Source organism: Salvelinus alpinus, chromosome 27 (assembly GCF_045679555.1).
Source record: "Salvelinus alpinus chromosome 27, SLU_Salpinus.1, whole genome shotgun sequence".
NCBI lineage: Eukaryota > Metazoa > Chordata > Actinopteri > Salmoniformes > Salmonidae > Salvelinus > Salvelinus alpinus.
This window is the reverse complement of record NC_092112.1, coordinates 46813840-46841026: the sequence shown is the minus strand read 5'-3', so window position 1 is coordinate 46841026 and position 27187 is coordinate 46813840. Positions and strand designations below refer to the sequence as shown.

General features: G+C 45.7%; 1 protein-coding gene across 1 annotated transcript in view; it reads right to left on the bottom strand.

The window, feature by feature from the left end:
* Nucleotides 1–26979, bottom strand: part of usta (uronyl 2-sulfotransferase a) — a 181335-nt gene extending 154356 nt beyond the window's left edge. Inside the window, exon 1 of the mRNA XM_071370887.1 lies at nt 26617–26979. Coding sequence (XP_071226988.1) covers nt 26617–26842 — 226 coding nt within the window. The 5' untranslated portion in view covers nt 26843–26979. The remainder of the gene's footprint in view (nt 1–26616) is intronic.
* Between the last annotated feature and the right edge of the window lie 208 nt (nt 26980–27187).

Here is a 27187-nt window from a genome sequence, read left to right as displayed (position 1 = left end):
TACTCTAGTGTGTGACGGTCATGTGTCAGCGGGGTTCTACTCTAGTGTGTGACGGTCATGTGTCAGAGGGGTTTACTCTAGTGTGTGACGGTCATGTGTCAGAGGGGTTCTACTCTAGTGTGTGACGGTCATGTGTCAGCGGGGTTCTACTCTAGTGTGTGACGGTCATGTGTCAGAGGGGTTCTACTCTAGTGTGTGACGGTCATGTGTCAGCGGGGTTCTACTCTAGTGTGTGACGGTCATGTGTCAGCGGGGTTCTACTCTAGTGTGTGACGGTCATGTGTCAGAGGGGTTCTACTCTAGTGTGTGACGGTCATGTGTCAGCGGGGTTCTACTCTAGTGTGTGACCGTCATGTGTCAGTGGGGTTCTACTCTAGTGTGTGACGGTCATGTGTCAGCGGGGTTCTACTCTAGTGTGTGACGGTCATGTGTCAGCAGGGTTCTACTCTAGTGTGTGACGGTCATGTGTCAGAGGGGTTCTACTCTAGTGTGTGACGGTCATGTGTCAGAGGGGTTCTACTCTAGTGTGTGACGGTCATGTGTCAGAGGGGTTCTACTCTAGTGTGTGACGGTCATGTGTCAGAGGGGTTTACTCTAGTGTGTGACGGTCATGTGTCAGAGGGGTTCTACTCTAGTGTGTGACGGTCATGTGTCAGAGGGGTTTACTCTAGTGTGTGACGGTCATGTGTCAGAGGGGTTCTACTCTAGTGTGTGACGGTCATGTGTCAGAGGGGTTCTACTCTAGTGTGTGACGGTCATGTGTCAGAGGGGTTCTACTCTAGTGTGTGACGGTCATGTGTCAGCGGGGTTCTACTCTAGTGTGTGACGGTCATGTGTCAGAGGGGTTCTACTCTAGTGTGTGACGGTCATGTGTCAGCGGGGTTCTACTCTAGTGTGTGACGGTCATGTGTCAGAGGGGTTCTACTCTAGTGTGTGACGGTCATGTGTCAGAGGGGTTCTACTCTAGTGTGTGACGGTCATGTGTCAGCGGGGTTTATTCTAGTGTGTGACGGTCATGTGTCAGAGGGGTTCTACTCTAGTGTGTGACGGTCATGTGTCAGCGGGGTTTATTCTAGTGTGTGACGGTCATGTGTCAGAGGGTTCTACTCTAGTGTGTGACGGTCATGTGTCAGAGGGGTTCTACTCTAGTGTGTGACGGTCATGTGTCAGAGGGGTTCTACTCTAGTGTGTGACGGTCATGTGTCAGAGGGGTTTATTCTAGTGTGTGACGGTCATGTGTCAGAGGGTTCTACTCTAGTGTGTGACGGTCATGTGTCAGAGGGGTTCTACTCTAGTGTGTGACGGTCATGTGTCAGAGGGGTTCTACTCTAGTGTGTGACGGTCATGTGTCAGAGGGGTTCTACTCTAGTGTGTGACGGTCATGTGTCAGCGGGGTTTATTCTAGTGTGTGACGGTCATGTGTCAGAGGGGTTCTACTCTAGTGTGTGACGGTCATGTGTCAGCGGGGTTCTACTCTAGTGTGTGACGGTCATGTGTCAGAGGGGTTCTACTCTAGTGTGTGACGGTCATGTGTCAGCGGGGTTTACTCTAGTGTGTGACGGTCATGTGTCAGCGGGGTTATACTCTAGTGTGTGACGGTCATGTGTCAGAGGGGTTCTACTCTAGTGTGTGACGGTCATGTGTCAGAGGGGTTCTACTCTAGTGTGTGACGGTCATGTGTCAGCGGGGTTCTACTCTAGTGTGTGACGGTCATGTGTCAGAGGGGTTCTACTCTAGTGTGTGACGGTCATGTGTCAGAGGGGTTTACTCTAGTGTGTGACGGTCATGTGTCAGAGGGGTTCTACTCTAGTGTGTGACGGTCATGTGTCAGAGGGGTTCTACTCTAGTGTGTGACGGTCATGTGTCAGAGGGGTTCTACTCTAGTGTGTGACGGTCATGTGTCAGCGGGGTTTATTCTAGTGTGTGACGGTCATGTGTCAGAGGGGTTCTACTCTAGTGTGTGACGGTCATGTGTCAGCGGGGTTCTACTCTAGTGTGTGACGGTCATGTGTCAGAGGGGTTCTACTCTAGTGTGTGACGGTCATGTGTCAGCGGGGTTTACTCTAGTGTGTGACGGTCATGTGTCAGAGGGGTTCTACTCTAGTGTGTGACGGTCATGTGTCAGAGGGGTTTACTCTAGTGTGTGACGGTCATGTGTCAGCGGGGTTCTACTCTAGTGTGTGACGGTCATGTGTCAGCGGGGTTCTACTCTAGTGTGTGACGGTCATGTGTCAGAGGGGTTTACTCTAGTGTGTGACGGTCATGTGTCAGCGGGGTTCTACTCTAGTGTGTGACGGTCATGTGTCAGAGGGGTTCTACTCTAGTGTGTGACGGTCATGTGTCAGAGGGGTTCTACTCTAGTGTGTGACCGTCATGTGTCAGAGGGGTTCTACTCTAGTGTGTGACGGTCATGTGTCAGAGGGGTTCTACTCTAGTGTGTGACAGTCATGTGTCAGAGGGGTTCTACTCTAGTGTGTGACGGTCATGTGTCAGAGGGGTTCTACTCTAGTGTGTGACGGTCATGTGTCAGAGGGGTTTACTCTAGTGTGTGACGGTCATGTGTCAGCGGGGTTCTACTCTAGTGTGTGACGGTCATGTGTCAGAGGGGTTCTACTCTAGTGTGTGACGGTCATGTGTCAGAGGGGTTCTACTCTAGTGTGTGACGGTCATGTGTCAGAGGGGTTCTACTCTAGTGTGTGACGGTCATGTGTCAGAGGGGTTCTACTCTAGTGTGTGACGGTCATGTGTCAGCGGGGTTCTACTCTAGTGTGTGACGGTCATGTGTCAGAGGGGTTCTACTCTAGTGTGTGACGGTCATGTGTCAGCGGGGTTCTACTCTAGTGTGTGACGGTCATGTGTCAGCGGGGTTCTACTCTAGTGTGTGACGGTCATGTGTCAGAGGGGTTCTACTCTAGTGTGTGACGGTCATGTGTCAGAGGGGTTCTACTCTAGTGTGTGACGGTCATGTGTCAGCGGGGTTTATTCTAGTGTGTGACGGTCATGTGTCAGAGGGGTTCTACTCTAGTGTGTGACGGTCATGTGTCAGCGGGGTTCTACTCTAGTGTGTGACGGTCATGTGTCAGCGGGGTTCTACTCTAGTGTGTGACGGTCATGTGTCAGAGGGGTTCTACTCTAGTGTGTGACGGTCATGTGTCAGAGGGGTTTACTCTAGTGTGTGACGGTCATGTGTCAGCGGGGTTCTACTCTAGTGTGTGACGGTCATGTGTCAGCGGGGTTCTACTCTAGTGTGTGACGGTCATGTGTCAGCGGGGTTCTACTCTAGTGTGTGACGGTCATGTGTCAGCGGGGTTCTACTCTAGTGTGTGACGGTCATGTGTCAGCGGGGTTCTACTCTAGTGTGTGACGGTCATGTGTCAGAGGGGTTTACTCTTGTGTGTGACGGTCATGTGTCAGCGGGGTTCTACTCTAGTGTGTGACGGTCATGTGTCAGAGGGGTTCTACTCTAGTGTGTGACGGTCATGTGTCAGCGGGGTTCTACTCTAGTGTGTGACGGTCATGTGTCAGCGGGGTTCTACTCTAGTGTGTGACGGTCATGTGTCAGAGGGGTTTACTCTAGTGTGTGACGGTCATGTGTCAGCGGGGTTCTACTCTAGTGTGTGACGGTCATGTGTGTGTGTTGATACTCAGCCCTGTGTGACGGTCATGTGTGTGTGTTGATACTCAGCCCTGTGTGACGGTCATGTGTGTGTGTTGATACTCAGCCCTGTGTGACGGTCATGTGTGTGTGTTGATACTCTGCCTTGTGTGACGATCATGTGTGTGTGTTGATACTCAGCCCTGTGTGACGGTCATGTGTGTGTGTTGATACTCAGCCCTGTGTGACGGTCATGTGTGTGTGTTGATACTCAGCCCTGTGTGACGGTCATGTGTGTGTGTTGATACTCAGCCCTGTGTGACGGTCATGTGTGTGTGTTTATACTCAGCCCTGTGTGACGGTCATGTGTGTGTGTTGATACTCAGCCTTGTGTGACGGTCATGTGTGTGTGTTGATACTCAGCCCTGTGTGACGGTCATGTGTGTGTGTTGATACTCAGCCCTGTGTGACGGTCATGTGTGTGTGTTGATACTCAGCCCTGTGTGACGGTCATGGGTGTGTGTTTATACTCAGCCCTGTGTGACGGTCATGTGTGTGTGTTGATACTCAGCCCTGTGTGACGGTCATGTGTCAGCGGGGTTCTACTCTAGTGTGTGACGGTCATGTGTCAGCGTGGTTCTACTCTAGTGTGTGACGGTCATGTGTCAGCGGGGTTCTACTCTAGTGTGTGACGGTCATGTGTCAGCGGGGTTTTACTCTAGTGTGTGACGGTCATGTGTCAGAGGGGTTCTACTCTAGTGTGTGACGGTCATGTGTCAGAGGGGTTTACTCTAGTGTGTGACGGTCATGTGTCAGCGGGGTTCTACTCTAGTGTGTGACGGTCATGTGTCAGAGGGGTTCTACTCTAGTGTGTGACGGTCATGTGTCAGCGGGGTTCTACTCTAGTGTGTGACGGTCATGTGTCAGCGGGGTTCTACTCTAGTGTGTGACGGTCATGTGTCAGAGGGGTTCTACTCTAGTGTGTGACGGTCATGTGTCAGCGGGGTTCTACTCTAGTGTGTGACGGTCATGTGTCAGCGGGGTTCTACTCTAGTGTGTGACGGTCATGTGTCAGCGGGGTTCTACTCTAGTGTGTGACCGTCATGTGTCAGTGGGGTTCTACTCTAGTGTGTGACGGTCATGTGTCAGCGGGGTTCTACTCTAGTGTGTGACGGTCATGTGTCAGAGGGGTTTACTCTAGTGTGTGACGGTCATGTGTCAGCGGGGTTCTACTCTAGTGTGTGACGGTCATGTGTCAGAGGGGTTCTACTCTAGTGTGTGACGGTCATGTGTCAGAGGGGTTCTACTCTAGTGTGTGACCGTCATGTGTCAGAGGGGTTCTACTCTAGTGTGTGACGGTCATGTGTCAGAGGGGTTCTACTCTAGTGTGTGACAGTCATGTGTCAGAGGGGTTCTACTCTAGTGTGTGACGGTCATGTGTCAGAGGGGTTCTACTCTAGTGTGTGACGGTCATGTGTCAGAGGGGTTTACTCTAGTGTGTGACGGTCATGTGTCAGCGGGGTTCTACTCTAGTGTGTGACGGTCATGTGTCAGAGGGGTTCTACTCTAGTGTGTGACGGTCATGTGTCAGAGGGGTTCTACTCTAGTGTGTGACGGTCATGTGTCAGAGGGGTTCTACTCTAGTGTGTGACGGTCATGTGTCAGAGGGGTTCTACTCTAGTGTGTGACGGTCATGTGTCAGCGGGGTTCTACTCTAGTGTGTGACGGTCATGTGTCAGCGGGGTTCTACTCTAGTGTGTGACGGTCATGTGTCAGCGGGGTTCTACTCTAGTGTGTGACGGTCATGTGTCAGAGGGGTTCTACTCTAGTGTGTGACGGTCATGTGTCAGAGGGGTTCTACTCTAGTGTGTGACGGTCATGTGTCAGCGGGGTTTATTCTAGTGTGTGACGGTCATGTGTCAGAGGGGTTCTACTCTAGTGTGTGACGGTCATGTGTCAGCGGGGTTCTACTCTAGTGTGTGACGGTCATGTGTCAGCGGGGTTCTACTCTAGTGTGTGACGGTCATGTGTCAGAGGGGTTCTACTCTAGTGTGTGACGGTCATGTGTCAGAGGGGTTTACTCTAGTGTGTGACGGTCATGTGTCAGCGGGGTTCTACTCTAGTGTGTGACGGTCATGTGTCAGCGGGGTTCTACTCTAGTGTGTGACGGTCATGTGTCAGCGGGGTTCTACTCTAGTGTGTGACGGTCATGTGTCAGCGGGGTTCTACTCTAGTGTGTGACGGTCATGTGTCAGAGGGGTTCTACTCTAGTGTGTGACGGTCATGTGTCAGCGGGGTTCTACTCTAGTGTGTGACGGTCATGTGTCAGAGGGGTTTACTCTTGTGTGTGACGGTCATGTGTCAGCGGGGTTCTACTCTAGTGTGTGACGGTCATGTGTCAGAGGGGTTCTACTCTAGTGTGTGACGGTCATGTGTCAGCGGGGTTCTACTCTAGTGTGTGACGGTCATGTGTCAGCGGGGTTCTACTCTAGTGTGTGACGGTCATGTGTCAGAGGGGTTTACTCTAGTTTGTGACGGTCATGTGTCAGCGGGGTTCTACTCTAGTGTGTGACGGTCATGTGTGTGTGTTGATACTCAGCCCTGTGTGACGGTCATGTGTGTGTGTTGATACTCAGCCCTGTGTGACGGTCATGTGTGTGTGTTGATACTCAGCCCTGTGTGACGGTCATGTGTGTGTGTTGATACTCAGCCTTGTGTGACGGTCATGTGTGTGTGTTGATACTCAGCCCTGTGTGACGGTCATGTGTGTGTGTTGATACTCAGCCCTGTGTGACGGTCATGTGTGTGTGTTGATACTCAGCCCTGTGTGACGGTCATGTGTGTGTGTTGATACTCAGCCCTGTGTGACGGTCATGTGTGTGTGTTTATACTCAGCCCTGTGTGACGGTCATGTGTGTGTGTTGATACTCAGCCTTGTGTGACGGTCATGTGTGTGTGTTGATACTGAGCCCTGTGTGACGGTCATGTGTGTGTGTTGATACTCAGCCCTGTGTGACGGTCATGTGTGTGTGTTGATACTCAGCCCTGTGTGACGGTCATGGGTGTGTGTTTATACTCAGCCCTGTGTGACGGTCATGTGTGTGTGTTGATACTCAGCCCTGTGTGACGGTCATGTGTCAGCGGGGTTCTACTCTAGTGTGTGACGGTCATGTGTCAGCGTGGTTCTACTCTAGTGTGTGACGGTCATGTGTCAGCGGGGTTCTACTCTAGTGTGTGACGGTCATGTGTCAGCGGGGTTTTACTCTAGTGTGTGACGGTCATGTGTCAGAGGGGTTCTACTCTAGTGTGTGACGGTCATGTGTCAGTGGGGTTTACTCTAGTGTGTGACGGTCATGTGTCAGAGGGGTTTACTCTAGTGTGTGACGGTCATGTGTCAGAGGGGTTCTACTCTAGTGTGTGATGGTCATGTGTCAGCGGGGTTTTACTCTAGTGTGTGACGGTCATGTGTCAGAGGGGTTCTACTCTAGTGTGTGACGGTCATGTGTCAGAGGGGTTCTACTCTAGTGTGTGACGGTCATGTGTCAGCGGGGTTCTACTCTAGTGTGTGACGGTCATGTGTCAGCGGGGTTCTACTCTAGTGTGTGACGGTCATGTGTCAGAGGGGTTCTACTCTAGTGTGTGACGGTCATGTGTCAGAGGGGTTTACTCTAGTGTGTGACGGTCATGTGTCAGAGGGGTTTTACTCTAGTGTGTGACGGTCATGTGTCAGCGGGGTTCTACTCTAGTGTGTGACGGTCATGTGTCAGCGTGGTTCTACTCTAGTGTGTGACGGTCATGTGTCAGTGGGGTTCTACTCTAGTGTGTGACGGTCATGTGTCAGAGGGGTTCTACTCTAGTGTGTGACGGTCATGTGTCAGCGGGGTTCTACTCTAGTGTGTGACGGTCATGTGTCAGCGTGGTTCTACTCTAGTGTGTGACGGTCATGTGTCAGCGGGGTTTTACTCTAGTGTGTGACGGTCATGTGTCAGCGGGGTTCTACTCTAGTGTGTGACGGTCATGTGTCAGAGGGGTTTACTCTAGTGTGTGACGGTCATGTGTCAGAGGGGTTCTACTCTAGTGTGTGACGGTCATGTGTCAGCGGGGTTTTACTCTAGTGTGTGACGGTCATGTGTCAGCGGGGTTCTACTCTAGTGTGTGACGGTCATGTGTCAGCGTGGTTCTACTCTAGTGTGTGACGGTCATGTGTCAGAGGGGTTCTACTCTAGTGTGTGACGGTCATGTGTCAGCGGGGTTTTACTCTAGTGTGTGACGGTCATGTGTCAGCGGGGTTCTACTCTAGTGTGTGACGGTCATGTGTCAGCGGGGTTCTACTCTAGTGTGTGACGGTCATGTGTCAGAGGGGTTCTACTCTAGTGTGTGACGGTCATATGTCAGCGTGGTTCTACTCTAGTGTGTGACGGTCATGTGTCAGCGGGGTTCTACTCTAATGTGTGACGGTCATGTGTCAGAGGGGTTCTACTCTAGTGTGTGACGGTCATGTGTCAGCGGGGTTCTACTCTAGTGTGTGACGGTCATGTGTCAGCGGGGTTCTACTCTAATGTGTGACGGTCATGTGTCAGCGGGGTTCTACTCTAGTGTGTGACGGTCATGTGTCAGCGGGGTTCTACTCTAATGTGTGACGGTCATGTGTCAGCGTGGTTCTACTCTAGTGTGTGACGGTCATGTGTCAGCGGGGTTCTACTCTAGTGTGTGACGGTCATGTGTCAGTGTGGTTTTACTCTAGTGTGTGACGGTCATGTGTCAGCGGGGTTTTACTCTAGTGTGTGACGGTCATGTGTCAGCGGGGTTCTACTCTAGTGTGTGACGGTCATGTGTCAGAGGGGTTCTACTCTAGTGTGTGACGGTCATGTGTCAGAGGGGTTCTACTCTAGTGTGTGACGGTCATGTGTCAGCGGGGTTCTACTCTAGTGTGTGACGGTCATGTGTCAGCGGGGTTCTACTCTAGTGTGTGACGGTCATGTGTCAGCGGGGTTCTACTCTAGTGTGTGACGGTCATGTGTCAGAGGGGTTTACTCTAGTGTGTGACGGTCATGTGTCAGCGGGGTTCTACTCTAGTGTGTGACGGTCATGTGTCAGAGGGGTTTACTCTAGTGTGTGACGGTCATGTGTCAGAGGGGTTCTACTCTAGTGTGTGACGGTCATGTGTCAGCGGGGTTCTACTCTAGTGTGTGACGGTCATGTGTGTGTGTTGATACTCAGCCCTGTGTGACGGTCATGTGTGTGTGTTGATACTCAGCCCTGTGTGACGGTCATGTGTGTGTGTTGATACTCAGCCCTGTGTGACGGTCATGTGTGTGTGTTGATACTCAGCCTTGTGTGACGGTCATGTGTGTGTGTGTGTTGATACTCAGCCCTGTGTGACGGTCATGTGTGTGTGTTGATACTCAGCCCTGTGTGACGGTCATGTGTCAGCGGGGTTCTACTCTAGTGTGTGACGGTCATGTGTCAGCGGGGTTCTACTCTAGTGTGTGACGGTCATGTGTCAGCGGGGTTCTACTCTAGTGTGTGACGGTCATGTGTCAGCTGGGTTCTACTCTAGTGTGTGACGGTCATGTGTCAGCGGGGTTCTACTCTAGTGTGTGACGGTCATGTGTCAGCGTGGTTCTACTCTAGTGTGTGACGGTCATGTGTCAGCGGGGTTCTACTCTAGTGTCTGACGGTCATGTGTCAGCGGGGTTCTACTCTAGTGTGTGACGGTCATGTGTCAGCGTGGTTCTACTCTAGTGTGTGACGGTCATGTGTCAGCGGGGTTCTACTCTAGTGTGTGACGGTCATGTGTCAGCGGGGTTCTACTCTAGTGTGTGACGGTCATGTGTCATCGGGGTTTACTCTAGTGTGTGATGTTGTTATTAACTGTGTTCAATTAGACGTGCTCGTGTGTTAGTGTGTGTCCTCGGTCACAGTGGGAATCCTCACACACTCTCTCTTTCTTCTTCTTACTCTTTTTTTTCTCTCTCCCTTCTTTCTCTTTTTACTGGTGTTCCCCGTCACAGTTGAGTGGCATTGCTGGTATTTTAGTGGGTGTTTATCCGAAATGGTTGCCGGCCAAACTAAAGACTACTGATTTGACATGAAATTGCCTAAGCGAGAGAGAGCAAAAGTAGGACATTTGGATAAAGAGTGAGTGGATTCCAAACCAAAATGTTCTCATTCTCCTCCGCCATTGCTGACTTGTTCTGGTGGCTCGGAGAGGCCTGGGTCAGGAAGAAGGAGAAAGAGACCCCTCTGTATGTTCCTATAAACAACAGTCTATTTAATCCCGAACATCGCCTATACAGTACGTCTGGACAATACTGGCCAGGTGGTGTTAGGGCGTGTGTGTGTATTGGGTTAAGAGCACTGCTCACTGAGACAGCTTGTGAGACTCTGACAGTGTAAGCTCACCCAACTCTTTTGATTAATGGAGGAGGCATTTCAAAATATAACATACACACCCTCCGCTGGCCTCTAGGGTAGGGTCCACACACACACACACACACACACACACACACACACACACACACACACACACACACACACACACACACACACACACACACACACACACACACACACACACGTAAACACACACTCGGGTCGAAGTGTAACTTGGTCAAAAAAAGCTTTTGATTTCACCTAATTTTAACATTCTGTCATGAATAGCACATGTTCAACTTCATAAAAATACATGTCTTCCCATCTCAAGATGTTCAATTTAAAAAAGACTAGAGTAACTGCCTATAAAGTGACAGGGTTGACAATTTCATCTTAATTGTTAGTTCGTAAATTCCCTCTGGAACTCTACTCTGATTTCGGAGCACTCTGGTTTGAGAGTGCCAGAGCACAGAATAGTTGAGGAACTCACAAATGCCCTAAACTCGACTAAAAACTGAATAAAAGTGTTGCCAGTAACACAGTTAAAGTCACTAACCCACTTGATTACCTGCTAGGGTGAGTAAAATGTTCAGAATGAGGTGTTCTCTCATTTGTGACTCTAAGTAGCTAGCAAGCTGGGGGCACTCAACATGTACTGCACTTCAGTGCAGCCTTTGACATTATTGACCATAACCTGTTGTGTTGAGAACCTATTTGATATGGCTTTTCCAACCTCAGCCATATCATTGATTCAGAATTATCTATCTAATAGAACTCAAAAGGTTTTCTTTAATGGAAGATTCTCTAATGTCAAACATGTAAAGTCTGCTGTACTGCAGGGAAGCTCTCTAGGCCCTCTACTCTTTTCTATTTTTACCAATGACCTGCCACTGGCATTAAAAAAAGCATATGTGTTCATGTACTGTATGCTGATGATTCAAACATACGCATCAGCAACCACAGATAAGGAAGTCACTGAAACCCTTAACAAAGAGTTGAAGTCTGTTTTGGAATGGGTGGCCAGTGATAAACTAAGAGCATTGTATTTGGTACAAATCCTTCGCTAAATTCTACAACTCAGCTAAATCTGGTAATAAACGGTGTGGCTATTGAACAAGTTGAGGAGACTACATTTATTGGTGTTACCTTAAATAAAGTTTATATTAAAAAAATGTTTAAAACAACGCCTCTCCCCTATTTGACCTAGATAGTTTGTGTGTATGTATTGATATGTAGGCCACGTGTGCCTTTTTTAAATTGATGTAGTTCTGTCCTTGAGCTGTTCTTGTCTATTAATGTAATGTCATAATATTATGTCATATGTTATGTTTTCTGTGGACCCCAGGAAGTGTATCTACTGCTTTCGCAAACAATAATGGGGATCCTAATAAAACACCAAATACAAGAGCGTCAAGTGTGAGCTCTGAACGCTCCGAGAGCGATCTATGGGTAACAGGGTTGAAGTGTTATGCTCGATCCTCTAAGTTTTCCACCACAAAAAAAAACAGAAAATTGCCAAAGAGTGTAGAACCAGCTCACCTGCTTTTACAATATGATTTGACTACTAGATGTTCAATGTCAAAAAAATATATACAGTTGAAGTCAGAAGTTTACATACACTTAGGTTGGAGTCATTAAAACTGGTTTTTCAACCACTCCACACATTTCTTGTGAACAAACTATAGTTTTGGCAAGTCAGTTAGGACATCTACTTTGTGCATGACACAAGTCATTTTTCCAACAATTGTTTACAGACAGATTATTTCACTTATAATTCACTGTATCACAATTCCAGTGGGTCAGAAGTTTACATACACTAAGTTGACTGTGCCTTTAAACAGCTTGGAAAATTCCAGAAAATTATGTCATGGCTTTAGAAGCTTCTGCTAGGCTAATTGACATCATGAGAGTCAATTGGAGATGTACCTGTGGATGTATTTCAAGGCCTACCTTCAAACTCAGTGCCTCTTTGCTTGACATCATGGGAAAATCAAAAGATATAAGCCAGGACCTCAAAAACAAAATTGTAGAACTCCACAAGTCTGGTTCATCCTTGGGAGCAATTTCCAAACGCCTGAAGGTACCACGTTCATCTGTACAAACAATTGTATGCAAGTATAAACACCATGGGACCACGCAACCGAAATACCGTTCAGGAACGATACGCATTCTGTCTCCTAGAGATGAACGTACTTTGGTGCGAAAAGTGCAAATCAATCCCAGAACAACAGCAAAGGACTTTGTGAGAGTGCTGGAGGAAACAGGTACAAAAGTATCTGTATCCACAGTAAAACGAGTCCTATATCGACATAACCTGAAAGGCCGCTCAGCAGGGAAGAAGCCACTGCTCCAAAACCACCATAAAAAAGGACAGACTATGGTTTGCAACTGCACATGGGGACAAAGATCGTACTTTTTGGGGAAATGTCCTCTGGTCTGATGAAACAAAAATTGTGTTTGGCCATTAATGACCATCGTTATGTTTGGAGGAAAAAGGGATGGCTTGCAAGCCGAAGAACACCATCCCAACCGTGAAGCACAGGGGTGGCAGCATCATGTTGTGGGGGTGTTTTGCTGCAAGAGGGACTGGTGCACTTCACAAAATAGATGGCATCATGAGGATGGAAAATTATGTAGATATATTGAAGCAACATCACAAGACATCAGTCAGGAGGAATGAGCCAAAATGCACCCAACTTATTGTGGGAAGCTTGTGGAAGGCTACCCAAAATGTTTGACCCCATTTAAACAATTTAAAGGCAATGCTACCAAATACTAATTGAGTGTATGTAAACTTCTGACCTGGGGACTGTGAAAAGGGAACTATGAAGAGACCTCTTGTGGCATGTCTTGTGGGGTATGCGTTGGTGTCCGAGCTGTGTGCCAGTAGTTTAGACAGACAGCTCGGTGCATTCAACATGTCAATACCTCTCATAAATAAAAGTAGTGATGAAGTCAATCTCTCCTCCACTTTCAGCCAGGTGAGATTGACATGCATATTATTAATATTAGCTCCCTGTGTACATCCAAGGGCCAGCCGTGCTGCCCTGTCCTGAGCCAATTGCAAATTTCCTAAGTACTTTTTTGTGGCACCTGACCACACGACTGAACAGTAGTCAAGGTGCGACAAAACTAGGGCCTGTAGGACCTGCCTTGTTAATAGTGTTGTTAAGTAGGCAGAGCATCGCTTTATTATAGACAGACTTCTCCCCATCTTAGCTACTACTGCATCAATATGTTTTGACCATGACAGTTCACAATCTAGGGTTACTCCAAGCAGTTTAGTCATCTCAACTTGCTCAATTTCCACATTATTTTTTACAAGAATTAGTTGAGGTTTAGGGTTTAGTGAGTGTTTTGTTCCAAATGCAATGCTTTACGTTTCAGAAATATTTAGGGCTAACTTATTCCTTGCCACCCACTCTGAAACTAACTGCAGCTCTTTGTTGAGTGTTGCAGTCATTTCAGTCGCTGTAGTAGCTGACATGTATAGTGTTGAGTCATCCACATACATAGAAACTCTGGCTTTACTCAAAGTCAGTGGCATGTCGTTAGTAAAAAATGTAAAAAGCAAGGGGCCTAAACAGCTACCCTGGGGAATTCCTTATTCTAACTGGATTATATTTGATAGGCTTCCATTAAAGAACACCCTCTGTGTTCTGTTAGACAAGGAACTATTTATCCACATTATAGCAGAGGGTGTAAAGCCATAACACATACGTTTTTCCAGCAGCAGACTATGATCAATAATGTCAAAAGCTGCACTGAAGTCTAACAAGACAGCCCCCACAATCGTTTTAACATCAATCTCTCAACCAATCATCAGTCATTTGTGTAAGTGCTGTGCTTGTTGAGTGCCCTTCCCTATAAGCATGCTGAAATTCTGTTGTCAATTTGTTTACTGGAAAATAGCATTGTATCTGATTTTTTTTCCAGAAGTTTACTAAGGATTGGTAACAGGCTGATTGGTCGGCTATTTCAGCCAGTAAAGGGGGCTTTACTATTCTTGGGTAGCGGAATGACTTTAGCTTCCCTCCAGGCCTGAGGGCACCCGCTCTCTAGTAGGCTTAAATTGAAGATGTGGCAAATAGGAGTGGCAATATTGTCTGCTATTATCCTCAGTAATTTTCCATCTAGGATTGTCAGACCCTGGTGGCTTGTCATTGTTGATAGACACTGACTTTACAGAATTCAAAAGTTTGTCTTTCATAATTTGGTCCGATATACTTGGATGTGTAGTGTCAGCGTTTGATGATGGCATGTCATCCCAAATTTTGCTTATCTTGCCAATGAAAAAGTCATTAAAGTAGTTTGCAATATCAGTGGGCTTTGATGAATGAGCCAGCTGATTCAATAAATGAAGGAGCCGAGGTGGCTTTTCCCCCCAGAATTTCATTTAAGATGCCCCAAAGATTTTTACTATCATTCTTTATATAATTTATATTTGTTTCATAGTGCAGTTTTTCCCCCGTTTTTTTTCGTCACATGATTTCTTAATTTGCAGTACGTTTGCCAATCAGTTGGGCTGCCAGACTTAATTGCCATACCTTTTGCCTCATCCCTCTCAAACATAACATTTTTCAATTCCTCATCAATCCAAGGGGATTTAACAGTTTTTACAGTCACTTTCTTAATGGGTGCGTGTTTATTAGTAACTGGAATAAGTCGTTTTATAAATGTGTCATTACACACCACAAACCAGCAAATATTCTTTACATCATCAACATATGAATCAAAAGGCTGTCATGTGCCATTTACTGAGGAGAGGCTTCCGTTTGGCCACTCTATCATAAAGGCCTGATTGTCCTTCTGGAAAGTTCCCCCATCTCCAGAGGAATTCTAGAGCTCTGTCAGAGTGACCATCGGGTTCTTGGTCACCTCCCTGACCAAGGCCTTTCTCCCCCGATTACTCAGTTTGGCCGGGCGGCCTGCTCTAGGAAGAGTCTTCGTGGTTCCAAACTTCTTCCATTTAAGAATGATGGAGGCTACTGTGTTCTTGGGGTCCTTCAATGCTACAGATATTTTTCGTACCCTTCCCCAGATCTGTGCCTCGACACAATCCTGTCTCGGAGCTCTACGGACACTTTCTTCGAACTCATGGCTTGGTTTTTTGCTCTGACATTCACTGTCAACTGCGGGACCTTATATAGACAAGTATGTGCCTTTCCAAATCCTGTCCGATCAATCCACCACAGGTGGACTCCATTCAAGTTGTAGAAACATCTCAAGGATGATCAATGGAAATAAGATACACCTGACCTCAATTTCGAGTCTAACAGCAAAGGGTCTGAATACTAATGTAAATAAGGTATTTCAGTTTTTTTTATATTTGCAAAAACTTCAGAAAACCTGTTTTCGCTTTGTCATTATGGGGTATAGATTGTAGATTGCTGAGATTTTATTTGATCCATTTTAGAATAAAGCTGTAACATAAAAATGTGGATAAAGTCAAGGGGTCTGCATACTTTCCGAAGACACGTATTTGTTAACGGAATAGTTTCACAATATTACACAGAAAAAATATATAAACGCAACATGCAACAATTTCAACGATTTTACTGAGTTACAGTTCATGTGTTGTGTGACAAAACTGCACATTTTAGAGTGGCCTTTTATTGTCCCCAGCGCAAGGTGCACCTGTGTAATAATGATGCTGTTTAATCAGCATTTTGATATTCCACACCTGTCAGGTGGATGGACTGTCTTGGCAAATGAGAAATGTTCACTAACTGGGATGTAAACAAATTTGTGCACAAAATGAGAGGAATAAGCTTATCAGACTCACTTGGAATCCATCACCTCCCTGATTTATCTTCCCTATATATATGTCTCTCCCTTTGGTTCCTTCCCCAGGCGTTATTGTTTCTGTTTCATGTCTGTGTGCTGTTAGTGTTTCTTGTTTTGTATTATGTTCCGTTTATTTTATTAAAACACTCACTCCCTGAACTTGCTTTCCGACTCTCAGTGCACATCGTTACAGCAACAAAATAACAAAATATAGTCAGCTCAGCTATCCCCATTGAGACCGTGCCTGTGCCTTGACCTAGGTTGGGCAAAACTCAAAATAGGGCTACTTAATGTTAGATCCCTCACTTCCAAGGCAGTTATAGTCAATGAACTAATCTCTGATCATAATCTTGATGTGATTGGCCTGACTGAAACATGGCTTAAGCCTGATGAATTTACTGTGTTAAATGAGGCCTCACCTCCTGGTTACACTAGTGACCATATCCCCCGTGCATCCTGCAAAGGCGGAGGTGTTGCTAACATTTATGATAGCAAATTCCAATTTACAAAAAAACTACGTTTTCGTCTTTTGAGCTTCTAGTCATGAAATCTATGCAGCCTACTCAATCACTTTTTATAGCTACTGCTTACCGGCCTCCTGGGCCATATACAGTGTTCCTCACTGAGTTCCCTGAATTCCTATAGTCATGGCAGATAATATTTTTTTTTAAATGGACTTTAATATTCACATAGAAAAAGTCCACAGACCCACTCCAAAAGGCTTTCGGAGCCATCATCGACTCAGTGTGTTTTGTCCAACATGTCTCCGGACCGACTCACTGCCACAGTCATACTCTGGACCTAGTTTTGTTCCGTGGAATAAATGTTGTGGATTTTAATGTTTTTCCTCATAATCCTGGACTATCGCACCACCATTTTATTACGTTTGCAATCGCAGCAAATAATCTGCTCAGACCCCAACCAAGGATCATCAAAAGTTGTGCTATAAATTCTCGGACAACCCAAAGATTCCTAGATGCCCTTCCAGATTCCCTCCGCCTACCCAAGGACGTCAGAGTACAAAAATCAGTTAACCACCTAACTGAGGAACTCAATTTAACCTTGCACAATACCCTAGATGAAGTCGCACCCCTAAAAACAAAAAACCTTTGTCATAAGAAACTAGCTCCCTAGTATACAGAAAATACCTGAGCTCTGAGACAAGCTTCCAGATAATTGGAACGGAAATGGCGCCACACCAAACTGGAAGTCTTTCGACTAGCTTGGAAAGACAGTACTGTGCAGTATCGAAGAGCCCTCACTTCTGCTCGATCATCCTATTTTTCCAATTTAATTGAGGAAAATAACAACAATCCAACATTTATTTTTGATATTGTCACAAAGCTAACTAAAAAGCAGCATTCCCCAAGAGAGGATGGCTTTCACTTCAGCAGTGATAAATTCATGAACTTCTTTGAGGAAAAGATCATGATCATTAGAAAGCAAATTACGGACTACTCTTTAAATCTGCGTATTCCTCCAAAGCTCAGTTGTCCTGAGTCTGCACTACTCTGCCTGGACCTAGGATCAAGGGAGACACTCAAGTGTTTTAGTATTATATCTCTTGACACAATGATGAAAACAATCATGGCCTCTAAACCTTCAAGCTGCATACTGGATCCTATTCCAACTAAACTACTGAAAGAGCTGCTTCATGTGCTTGGCCCTCCTATGTTGAACATAATAAACGGCTCTCTATCCACCGGATGTGTACCAAACTCACTAAAAGTGGCAGTAATAAAGCCTCTCTTGAAAAAGGCAAACCTTGACCCAGAAAATATAAAAAACTATCGGCCTATACTGAATCTCCTATTCCTCTCAAAAATTATAGAAAAAGCTGTTGCGCAGCAACTCACTGCCTTCCTGAAGACAAACAATGTACGTATATGAAACGCTTCAGTCTGATTTTAGACCCCATCATAGCACTGAGACTGCACTTCGTGAAGGTGGTAAATTACCTTTTAATGGCGCCAGACCGAGGCTCTGCATCTGTCCTCGTGCTCCTAGACCTTAGTGCTGCTTTTAATACCATCGATCACTACATTCTTTTGGAGACATTGGAAACCCAAATTGGTCTACACGGACAAGTTCTGGCCTGGTTTAGATCTTATCTGTCAGAAAGCTATCAGTTTGTCTCTGTGGATGGTTTGTCCTCTGACAAATCAACTGTAAATTTCGGTGTTCCTCAAGGTTCCATTTTAGGACCACTATTGTTTTCACTAATAGGAAGTGGATGTCTGCAAGGAAGTGGATGTCTGCAAATGTTCTACTTTTAAACTCGGACAAAAGAGAGATGCTTGTTCTAGGTCCCAAGAAACAAAGAGATCTTCTGTTGAATCTGACAATTAATCTTGATGGTTGTACAGTCGTCTCAAATAAAACTGTGAAGGACGTCGGCGTTACTCTGAACCCTGATCTCTCTTTTGATGAATATATCAAGACTGTTTCAAGGACAGCTTTTTTCCATCTACGTAACATTGCAAAAATCTGAAACTTTCTGTCCAAAAATTATGCAGAAAAATGTATCCATGCTTTAGTCACTTCTAGGTTAGACTACTGAAATACTCTACTTTCCGGCTACCCGGATAAAGCACTAAATAAACTTCAGTTAGTGCTAAACACAGCTGCTAGAATCTTGACTAGAACCAAAAAATGGTATCATATTACTCCAGTGCTAGCCTCCCTACACTGGCTTCCTGTTAAGGCAAGGGCTGATTTAAAGGTTTTTCTGCTAACCTACAAAGCATTGCATGGGCTTGCTCCTACCTATCTTTCCGATTTGGTCCTGCCGTACATACCTACACGTACGCTACGGTCGCAAGACGCAGGCCTCCTAACTGTCCCTAGAATTTCTAAGCAAACAGCTGGAGGCAGGGCTTTCTCCTATAGAGCTCCATTTTTATGGAATGGTCTGCCTACCCATGTGAGACGCAGACTCGATCTCAACCTTGAAGTCTTTATTGAAGACTCATCTCTTCAGTAGGTCCTATGATTGAGTGTAGTCTGGCCCAGGAGTGTGAAGGTGAACGGAAAGGCACTGGAGCAACGAACCACCCTTGCTGTCTCTGCCTGGCCGGTTCCACTCTCTCCACTGGGATTCTCTGCCTCTAACCCTATTACAGGGGCTGAGTCACTGGCTTACTGGTGCACTTCCATGCCGTCCCTAGGAGGGGTGCGTCACATGAGTGGGTTGAGCCACTGACGTGATCTTCCTGTCTGGGTTGGCGCCCCCCCCTTGGGTTGTGCCAATGCGGAGATCTTTGTGGGCTATACTCGGTCTTGTCTCAGGATGGTAAGTTGGTGGTTGAAGATATCCCTCTAGTGGTGTGGGGGCTGTGCTTTGGCAAAGTGGGTGGGGTTATATCCTACCTGTGGCTCTGTCCGGAGGGGGCCACAGTGTCTCCCGACCCCTCCTGTCTCAGCCTCCAGTATTTATGCTGCAGTAGTTTATGTGTCGGGGGGCTAGGGTCAGTCTGTTATATCTGGAGTATTTCTCATGTCTTATCTGGTGTCCTGTGTGAATTTAAGTATGCTCTCTCTTATTCTTTCTTTCTTTCTCTCTCTCAGAGGACCTGAGCCCTAGGACCATACCTCAGGACTATCTGGCCTGATGACTCCTTGCTGTCCCCAGTCCACCTGGTGTCGTAGCTGAATCAGAATTAGTTAGGTAACATAGATAAATCAGATGTTTTATTTACTTTCATAATATGCTTATGTGAGATACTTGTCATTAAAATGTCTTATTTTGGACTATACTGTTGGCAGTTGCATTTTCCTTTCTTCTCGAGGGAAAAGTCACTTGGGGCCCAGAGAGGGGAGAGGTCAGGCTTGTCTTTTACATGTCTGGTAATATGCAGAATATCAGAAAGGGAGAAGTCAAGTTTGAACATTGTCTTCATATGTGAATATATCTGTTAAATCATGTGAAGGGCTCCACAATGCCTGTATGCCATTCATTCCCTCCTTTTCCCATTGGGGGGAGGAGTACGGCAGTGTCTGGAACCATTGTATTACCCCTCTGATGTTGAACTTTCATGGTATATGACCTAGAGGCTCACTCCCCTCAGTGAGCTTGTACAGGAGGGGGTGTATTTGAGATGGGGGTATCTAAAGTTTACAATTGATATATGCCATTGGATGAGGTAATGTTTTAGTACTATGAAGTACCAATAACGAGATTAGAACCTCGTCTAAGAGACCAAACTGAACGATAATTTATAGCTAATGCTATCTGGCTATGGGATACTCCTCTCTCAAGTAAAAGTCCCTTTGTGAAGTTTCTAAGATCTGTGGTTCGTCATGTGAGTTGAGAGGGGTGTATCTTGGCTGTAAAAGATACTAAGAATTATTTTGTAAGCAAAGGGCTATGGTGAAGCTCATATAATTAAAGATGGACTTTAAAATATAACTCTGACTTGTATGCGGTTTGTAAACTCTCCTCATTTAGTAATACAGGAAATTACCACGACACTGGCCGTGCTGCTGCTCCAGTTTCAACTGTTCTGCCTGCGGCTATGGAACCCTGACCTGTTCACCGGACGTGCTAGCTGTCCCAGACCTGCTGTTTTCAACTCTCTAAAGACAGCAAGAGCGGTAGAGATACTCTGAATGATTGGCTATGAAAAGCCAACTGACATTTACTCCTGAGGTGCTGACCTGTTGCACCCTCGACAACCACTGTGATTATTATTATTTGACCCTGCTGGTCATCTATGAACATTTTAAGATCTTGGCCACGTTCTGTTATAATCTCCATCCGGCACAGGCAGAAGATGACTGGCCACCCCTCATAGCCTGGTTCCTCTCTAGGTTTCTTCCTAGGGAGTTTTTCCTAGCCACCGTGCTTCTACACCTGCATTGCTTGCTGTTTGGGGTTTTAGGCTGGGTTTCTGTACAGCACTTATCAGCTGATGTAAGAATGGCTTTATAAATACATTTGATTTGATTTGATAGAGGGTGCACATGTCAAAATACAGAATTTTGGCACTTTATCAAATCTTTATTCATTAATTTCATTGATTCAATTCTCCATGAAGGATACTTCATTTAATATAACAGGCTTTTAAAATGCAATATTGGTGCACACTTCCTACCTAACATATCAATGAGACGCCTCTGAGAAATACATTCAGTCACGTATGCACGCACACGCCCTAGGCAAGCGCACACAAACACACACAGGAACATACGCACTCACACAGAAATACACTCAGACACGCACATGCACGCTTGCACACACGCACCATTCTCACACACACCAACACCGTCTGGCCTATAGTGAGACTATATCGCCTCGCTGTTGTTATTTTACAGCTGCTCTTTAATTATTTGTTACTTTTATTTCAATATTTTTTTTCGTAGGTATTTTTCTTAAAACTGCATTGTTGGTTAAGGGCTCGTAAGTAAGCATTTCACTGTAAGGTCTACACCCGTTGTATTTGGCGCATGTGACAAATAACATTTGATTTGATTTGACGATACGTTTTTTTTACACTATGATTTGACAGTATGACACACTATGACTAAGAGTCAGTTAATATGCACTTGTGTGACATATGAGTGGTGGATGGATGGAGTAGCCTAATGTTTCAACACTTGCTCTTACTTTCCAACACTGGCCCTCTGATGCTCTGATGCTTCACTTTCAGAACCCACATCGTTTGACATTTCTCTTCCGCTGAGTGAACTATACAGTACTTTGGCAAATTGCCCAAACTATCTTCCATAAAAATGACACCTCAATCTAAATAGCGGATCTGTGGTGGCTGCTTGGCACGTTCCACAGAAATAATTGAATTAGAGGGAGATTTTGGGGCCCGATCCGTTTGTGTGTGTGTGTTAATGAGAGGGAACGGAGAGGAGGGGAGGTAGGTTACCATGGCGATAAATTGAGTGACAACCTCAAACACCAACCTCCCCACTGGCCCAAACAAAACAGGGCCTGTTCCTCCTACAGTACCTCTAAGTGAGTGAGCGAGACACGCACCCCCACACACACATACATACACACACACACTCTCTCAAACACACACACAATCCTGCCTCGGTATGACTCAAAGAGAAACACACACAAACATACCAAACACACACACACAGTCAGGAACCCGCCAGGAATTCTCACACACTCCTCGGCACAGCTCAGCCAAAAGTAACACGGGCGGCTGAAGGTAAATAAATCAGCCAGATCGCCCGACTCCCATTAAAGCCTGCTGGCCTGCACTGGGATACAAATCACTCCGTGACACTGAGGGACAACCACACAATAATGCATTATTACCACAGAATTCCCATTTTTACCATTTATTCCAGCTTTATTCCAGCCTGGGAGGTGTGTTATTTTCCCTCCCCTCACCTGGCTCAGTTAATCACATCTGTCACAAACCCACAGGGGGAGGGAGGGGGGAGAGAGAGGGAGCAGGAGAGAGAGAGAGAGAGTGAGAGAGAGAAGTGATAGGAGAGAAGAGGAAAGAGAAGGAGGGAGAAGAAAGGAGACAAAAAAAAGGACAGAGAGCAAGAGCAAGACAAAAAAGCAAACTGAAACTTTGAGATCCTGCCATCCCTTGTGTTGAGTGACCTTAAAGAACACTAGAAGAAGCTCTTACAGCAACAGCCAAAAGTGCTCCATGAACAATCTACTTGTGGAAGCACTTTCTCCACATGTCTCTGCTCTTGCCCCCCCCCCACTACCCCCCGAAGTGTAATATATGTAGAAGGCAATTCCATGTCTTTTAGTTATTGAATTGCAATAAGCGAATTGGATTTACACCCAATGACAGAATTGCGGTAACGGGATTTCATCATGGGTCCCTGATCTGTACTACACAGAAATGCATCATTATGGATATGAATGTAAATAGGTACACAAAGGCAGAAATATGCAATGTCCTCCTTTGTAGATTTGTGTATTATTATTTTGCGTTTTAATCACTTAATAATTCATGAACAAAATTGATATCAGTAAAAAGACCATAACTAATTGATAGATCTACCTTTTACTTTCATTATCCTCCCTCAATAGGGGGAAAAATGGACAATATCTTAAAGATATGTGGGTTTCAAGGCACAAGGAAATGTGTATTAAACTTACAGAAGGCAGAAAAAAAACTATCCGAAATGAAATATACGTGTTGATATTAGTTGGCAGGGGTCTTTTACGTCCACATGATTGTGTTTTGACGTATTTCTAATACCTTGGAAGACTTTTTCTGGTAGACGTTTTTCTAAGACCTCTTTTTCATCAGTTTAACAAGAAATCGAAGCGCTTGCTTATTCCAAATTTGTGGGACGGGAAAATGGTTGAAATAGTTATATATATGCCTTAATTTCTCAAAAATATAGACTCTTGGCTTTCATTTGACATTCTCCTATGAACTTCACGTGTTGGTGCTCATGGGTCCTTTTACATGGAAATGATCTAGAACAAATTATAGATTCCCAGATTCCCCAGTAAGTGATTAATCATTACCCCAATGCATCAGCGGTGTAGTTATGTAACCATTACATAATGTTCCCCCAACCCCTGGAAGCCCCTTATAGTAGCCCAGTGTTTGACAGGCCCAGAGGTAGGACTACACAGACGCCTGGGCTTTCTGGAAAATGCTCTGGACCATGACTTCATTCATCTTTCTAGCTAGGTTCCCTTTCATTTCCACACGTCTGTGTGTCTGGAGATTATCGGGATGCAAGGGAAGACTGTCCTCGTGTAACTGTTTGTCGTGTGGCCATCTGTTTTTGAGTGTGTTGAAGTCAGTGTGTTTGTGTGTGTGTGTGTCTGTGCGTGTGGAGGAAAATCAATCTGACCCAGAGGGATTAGTGCCTGTGTGGTGAATGACTCTGGTTCTGTTCCAGATGTTTATCAGTTCATCCAAACCTATAGAACAAAAAGAACAGAACACACGTGTAGTACAGAACACATCCATACACACACACATATGGATGTAGCACACGCACACACACACACACAGAGACTGTGCTGTGTGTGACCTGCTGATATGAAGTCACCTCAGGGCTTGAGGCTGGTTTTGTACATACAAAAAAAATGAGGGTTCATTTGGAAGGGTGATGTATTTTATGTGGAACCATAATGACTCAAAGAACCCTATGAGTTCTTCAATGGTTATTTGCGGTTCACAAAACGGTTCTTTGCTCTTTTAGTGATAATTCAAAATCTAGGACAGGTGGCTCATTAGAATATTTTATGTCGTGGTTTGCACACAGCTTTTTTTGTGCAACCTTGAGTGAAAGTGTCATTCCAGTTTGTCTAATGTGTTGAAAGTCTTGTGAAAGTCTTGCGTATGGCCTTGTGACAATTGAGAACAGTTGACTAAATCAGTCAGTGGTTCTCAATTCTCTCCTCTGGGACCCCAAGCTGTTCCAGAGGTAGCTCACTTGATTCAACTTGTCAATGAACACAATAACACCTATGGAATTGTAACAATATAATATGGCTGACCAGAATAGAAAACCCTGTATAGAACCATTCTCCATAAAGGTTCCATGAAGAATCATAGAAAAGTGTTCTCTATAGCCCCAAAAAGGGTTATAAATTGTGCTATATGGAAGAAAAACATTATGATTCTTTATAGAACCTTAGGAAAAGGTTCTTTATAGCACCATACAGGTTCCATTTAGAACCTTATCAGCATGATTCTTTGTTTAATAATTAACCTTCAAAAAAGTGTTCTATAGCCCATGGAACCAAAAAGTGTTCTGCTATGGTTACAATCCAAAGAACCCCTATCTGGTACTATTTATTTCCGAGATCTATCTGCTGCCTTCGACACTGTGAACCATCAGATCCTCCTCTCCACCGTCTCAGGGCTGGGTGTCTCAGGCTCTGCACACTCTTGGATTGTATCCTACCTGGCAGGCTGGTTGTACCAGGTGACGTGGAAAGGATCTGTGTCTGCACCACATACTCTCACTACTGGTGTCCCCCAGGGCTTGGTTCTAGGCCCTCTCCTCTTCTCATACACCGAGTGACTCGGTGCTGTCATATCCACACATGGTCTCTCCTATCATTGCTACGTGGATGACACTCAACACATTTTCTCCTTCCCCCTTCTGAAACTCAGGTGGCAACACGCATCTCTGGCATCCCTGGCATATCTCTCAGCTTGGATGTCGGCTCAACCTCGACAAACAGAGCTGCTATTCCTCCCGGGGAAGGCCTTCCCACTCCATCACGGTTGACAACTCCAACGTGTCCCCCTCCCTGAGTGCAAAGAACCTTGGCTTAACCCTGGACAACACCCTGTTGTTCTCCGCAAACATCAGAGCAGTGACTCGATCCTGCAGGTTCATGCGCTACAACATCCGTAGAGTACGACTCTACCTAACACAGGAAGCGGAGCAGGTCCTAATCCAGGCTCTTGTCATCCCCCGTCTGGACTTCTGCAACTCGTTGTCGGCTGGGCTCCCCGCTTGTGCCATCAAACCCCTTCAATTTATCCAGAACGCTGCAGCCCGCCTGGTGTTCAACCTTCCCAAGTTCACCCATGTCACCCTGCTCCTACGCACACTCCACTGGCTTCCAGTCAAAGCTCGCATCCACTACAAAACCATGGCACCTGCCTATAAAGCAGCAAGAGGAACTTCCCCTCCCTACCTTCAGGCTGTGCTAAAACCCTACATCCCAACCCAAGTACTCCGTTCTGTTACCTCTGGTCTCTTGCCCTCCCGCCCCTACGAGAAGGCAGCTCCCGCTCATCCCAGTCAAAGGCCTTCTCTGACCTGGCACCTCAATGGTGGAACCAGCTTCCCCCTGAAGGTAGGACCGCAGTGTCCCTGTCCATCTTCTGAAAACATCTGAAACCCTACCTCTTCCAAGTGTATCTTAAATAGCACTTACTTTGCTGATAGGTACATTATTGAGGACAAATGTACTCACTATGACCGGGATATGTGGTTGTCTCACCTAGCTATCTTAAGATGAATTCACTAAATGTTCTGGATAAGAGCATCTGCTAAATTACTCAAATGTAAATGTAGAAAAAAACTTGTGCGCAAAGAGAATTAATAGGCCTCAAGTCTGACCATGAGAATCTGAACATTCATCTAACACTGAGCCCAACACACACTGACTATGGGTAGCCCACATACAGGATTTTAAAACGTTTCACAGTGGTCTTTTGACACCGAATGTCATTGGAAAGAAATTAATGATGGTTGAATACCGATGATTAATCCGAAGCAGATCACGAGTGACTGATTGACGGGTTCCAAGAAGTTGCATGTGAATACAGCGCTTCATCTGGTGCTTCCTGTCTCCGTTTTGTCACTCACCAAAGCTATGTGACAGTCCAGAGTGCGCATCAGCCCGTTTACAGAAACACCAAGGTAACACAGTATTCATCTTTACAGTTGTCGGGGTTAGGTTACCATAACATGTCCCTCAACTGCTCAACCAAAGAATCACTGTCATTACCTACAAATTACAATACTTTGTGTGCGCACACAAATTAGGTGCATCTTCATTCACCAATTGGAATCAATGTGACATTGTCGCTCAGGCATAATGCAATCGGCTTTATATTAAGAAACACTATCTCACAACAAAGACATTTACATTTCCTCTGTCTCTGGGTCATTAATCTAAGTGGACCCATTGGCCTCGAATCGGGCTAATATATACAAAATTAAAAAAACGATTATGCATAGCCAGAGGTGAGGAATGGTAACAGTACGCAACAGTAAACTTGCTGTAACACGTCCTCAACGAGTGGTGTAGCCTGCTAAAAGAGCCGAAACAACTTTAATGGTATACTTGGTATAATGTTGCAAAACACTAGGCTACTCAATAGCCTCAGCACCATCAGAAGAGTGATTCGAAACAAAATGAAAACTGCGTAAATTCTTACCGAGATACTGTCGGATGTCCAGCAGAATATTGGGGGGTCCTCCATTCAACTGGTAAAACAGAGACCCAAAACAGAAGAGAAAAAGAGTAGCCATACAGAGACCATAACCTCTCAGGGAAAAACACAACGGAACCGCTGAGAGAAAGCCGAACTTTTTGTTTTTCCGATCCCTAACGTGGTTTGGAGTCTGGTTGTTGTGAAGGGGACTGTTGCTGAAATTCTTCATAATCTCCTCCTCACAAAGCGCCTCCGAGACCGGTAGTCACCCATCCACCTGTGCAAAGTGAAACTTCTTGCTTTGATATCATTTGAAACGGACACCTATTCAGAAACTCAGGCACCCAGCGCCACCACGAGCTGTTTTTTTCGTCCCTCTCGTCTGTTCTCGCCGGACTATTACTGCAAATGAAGTTGCGAGTCCATCCTTCGGCTGAGATTTTTAGAGCCAGCAGCGGTGTCAGATTACTGAACGTGGAAAAAAAGTTCAGCACATAGGCTTATTTGCAGTGAGTTTAGGTGCAAAACAGCGTCACTGTGTGTACAGCAACAGACCACATTTGGTGTGTTCTCA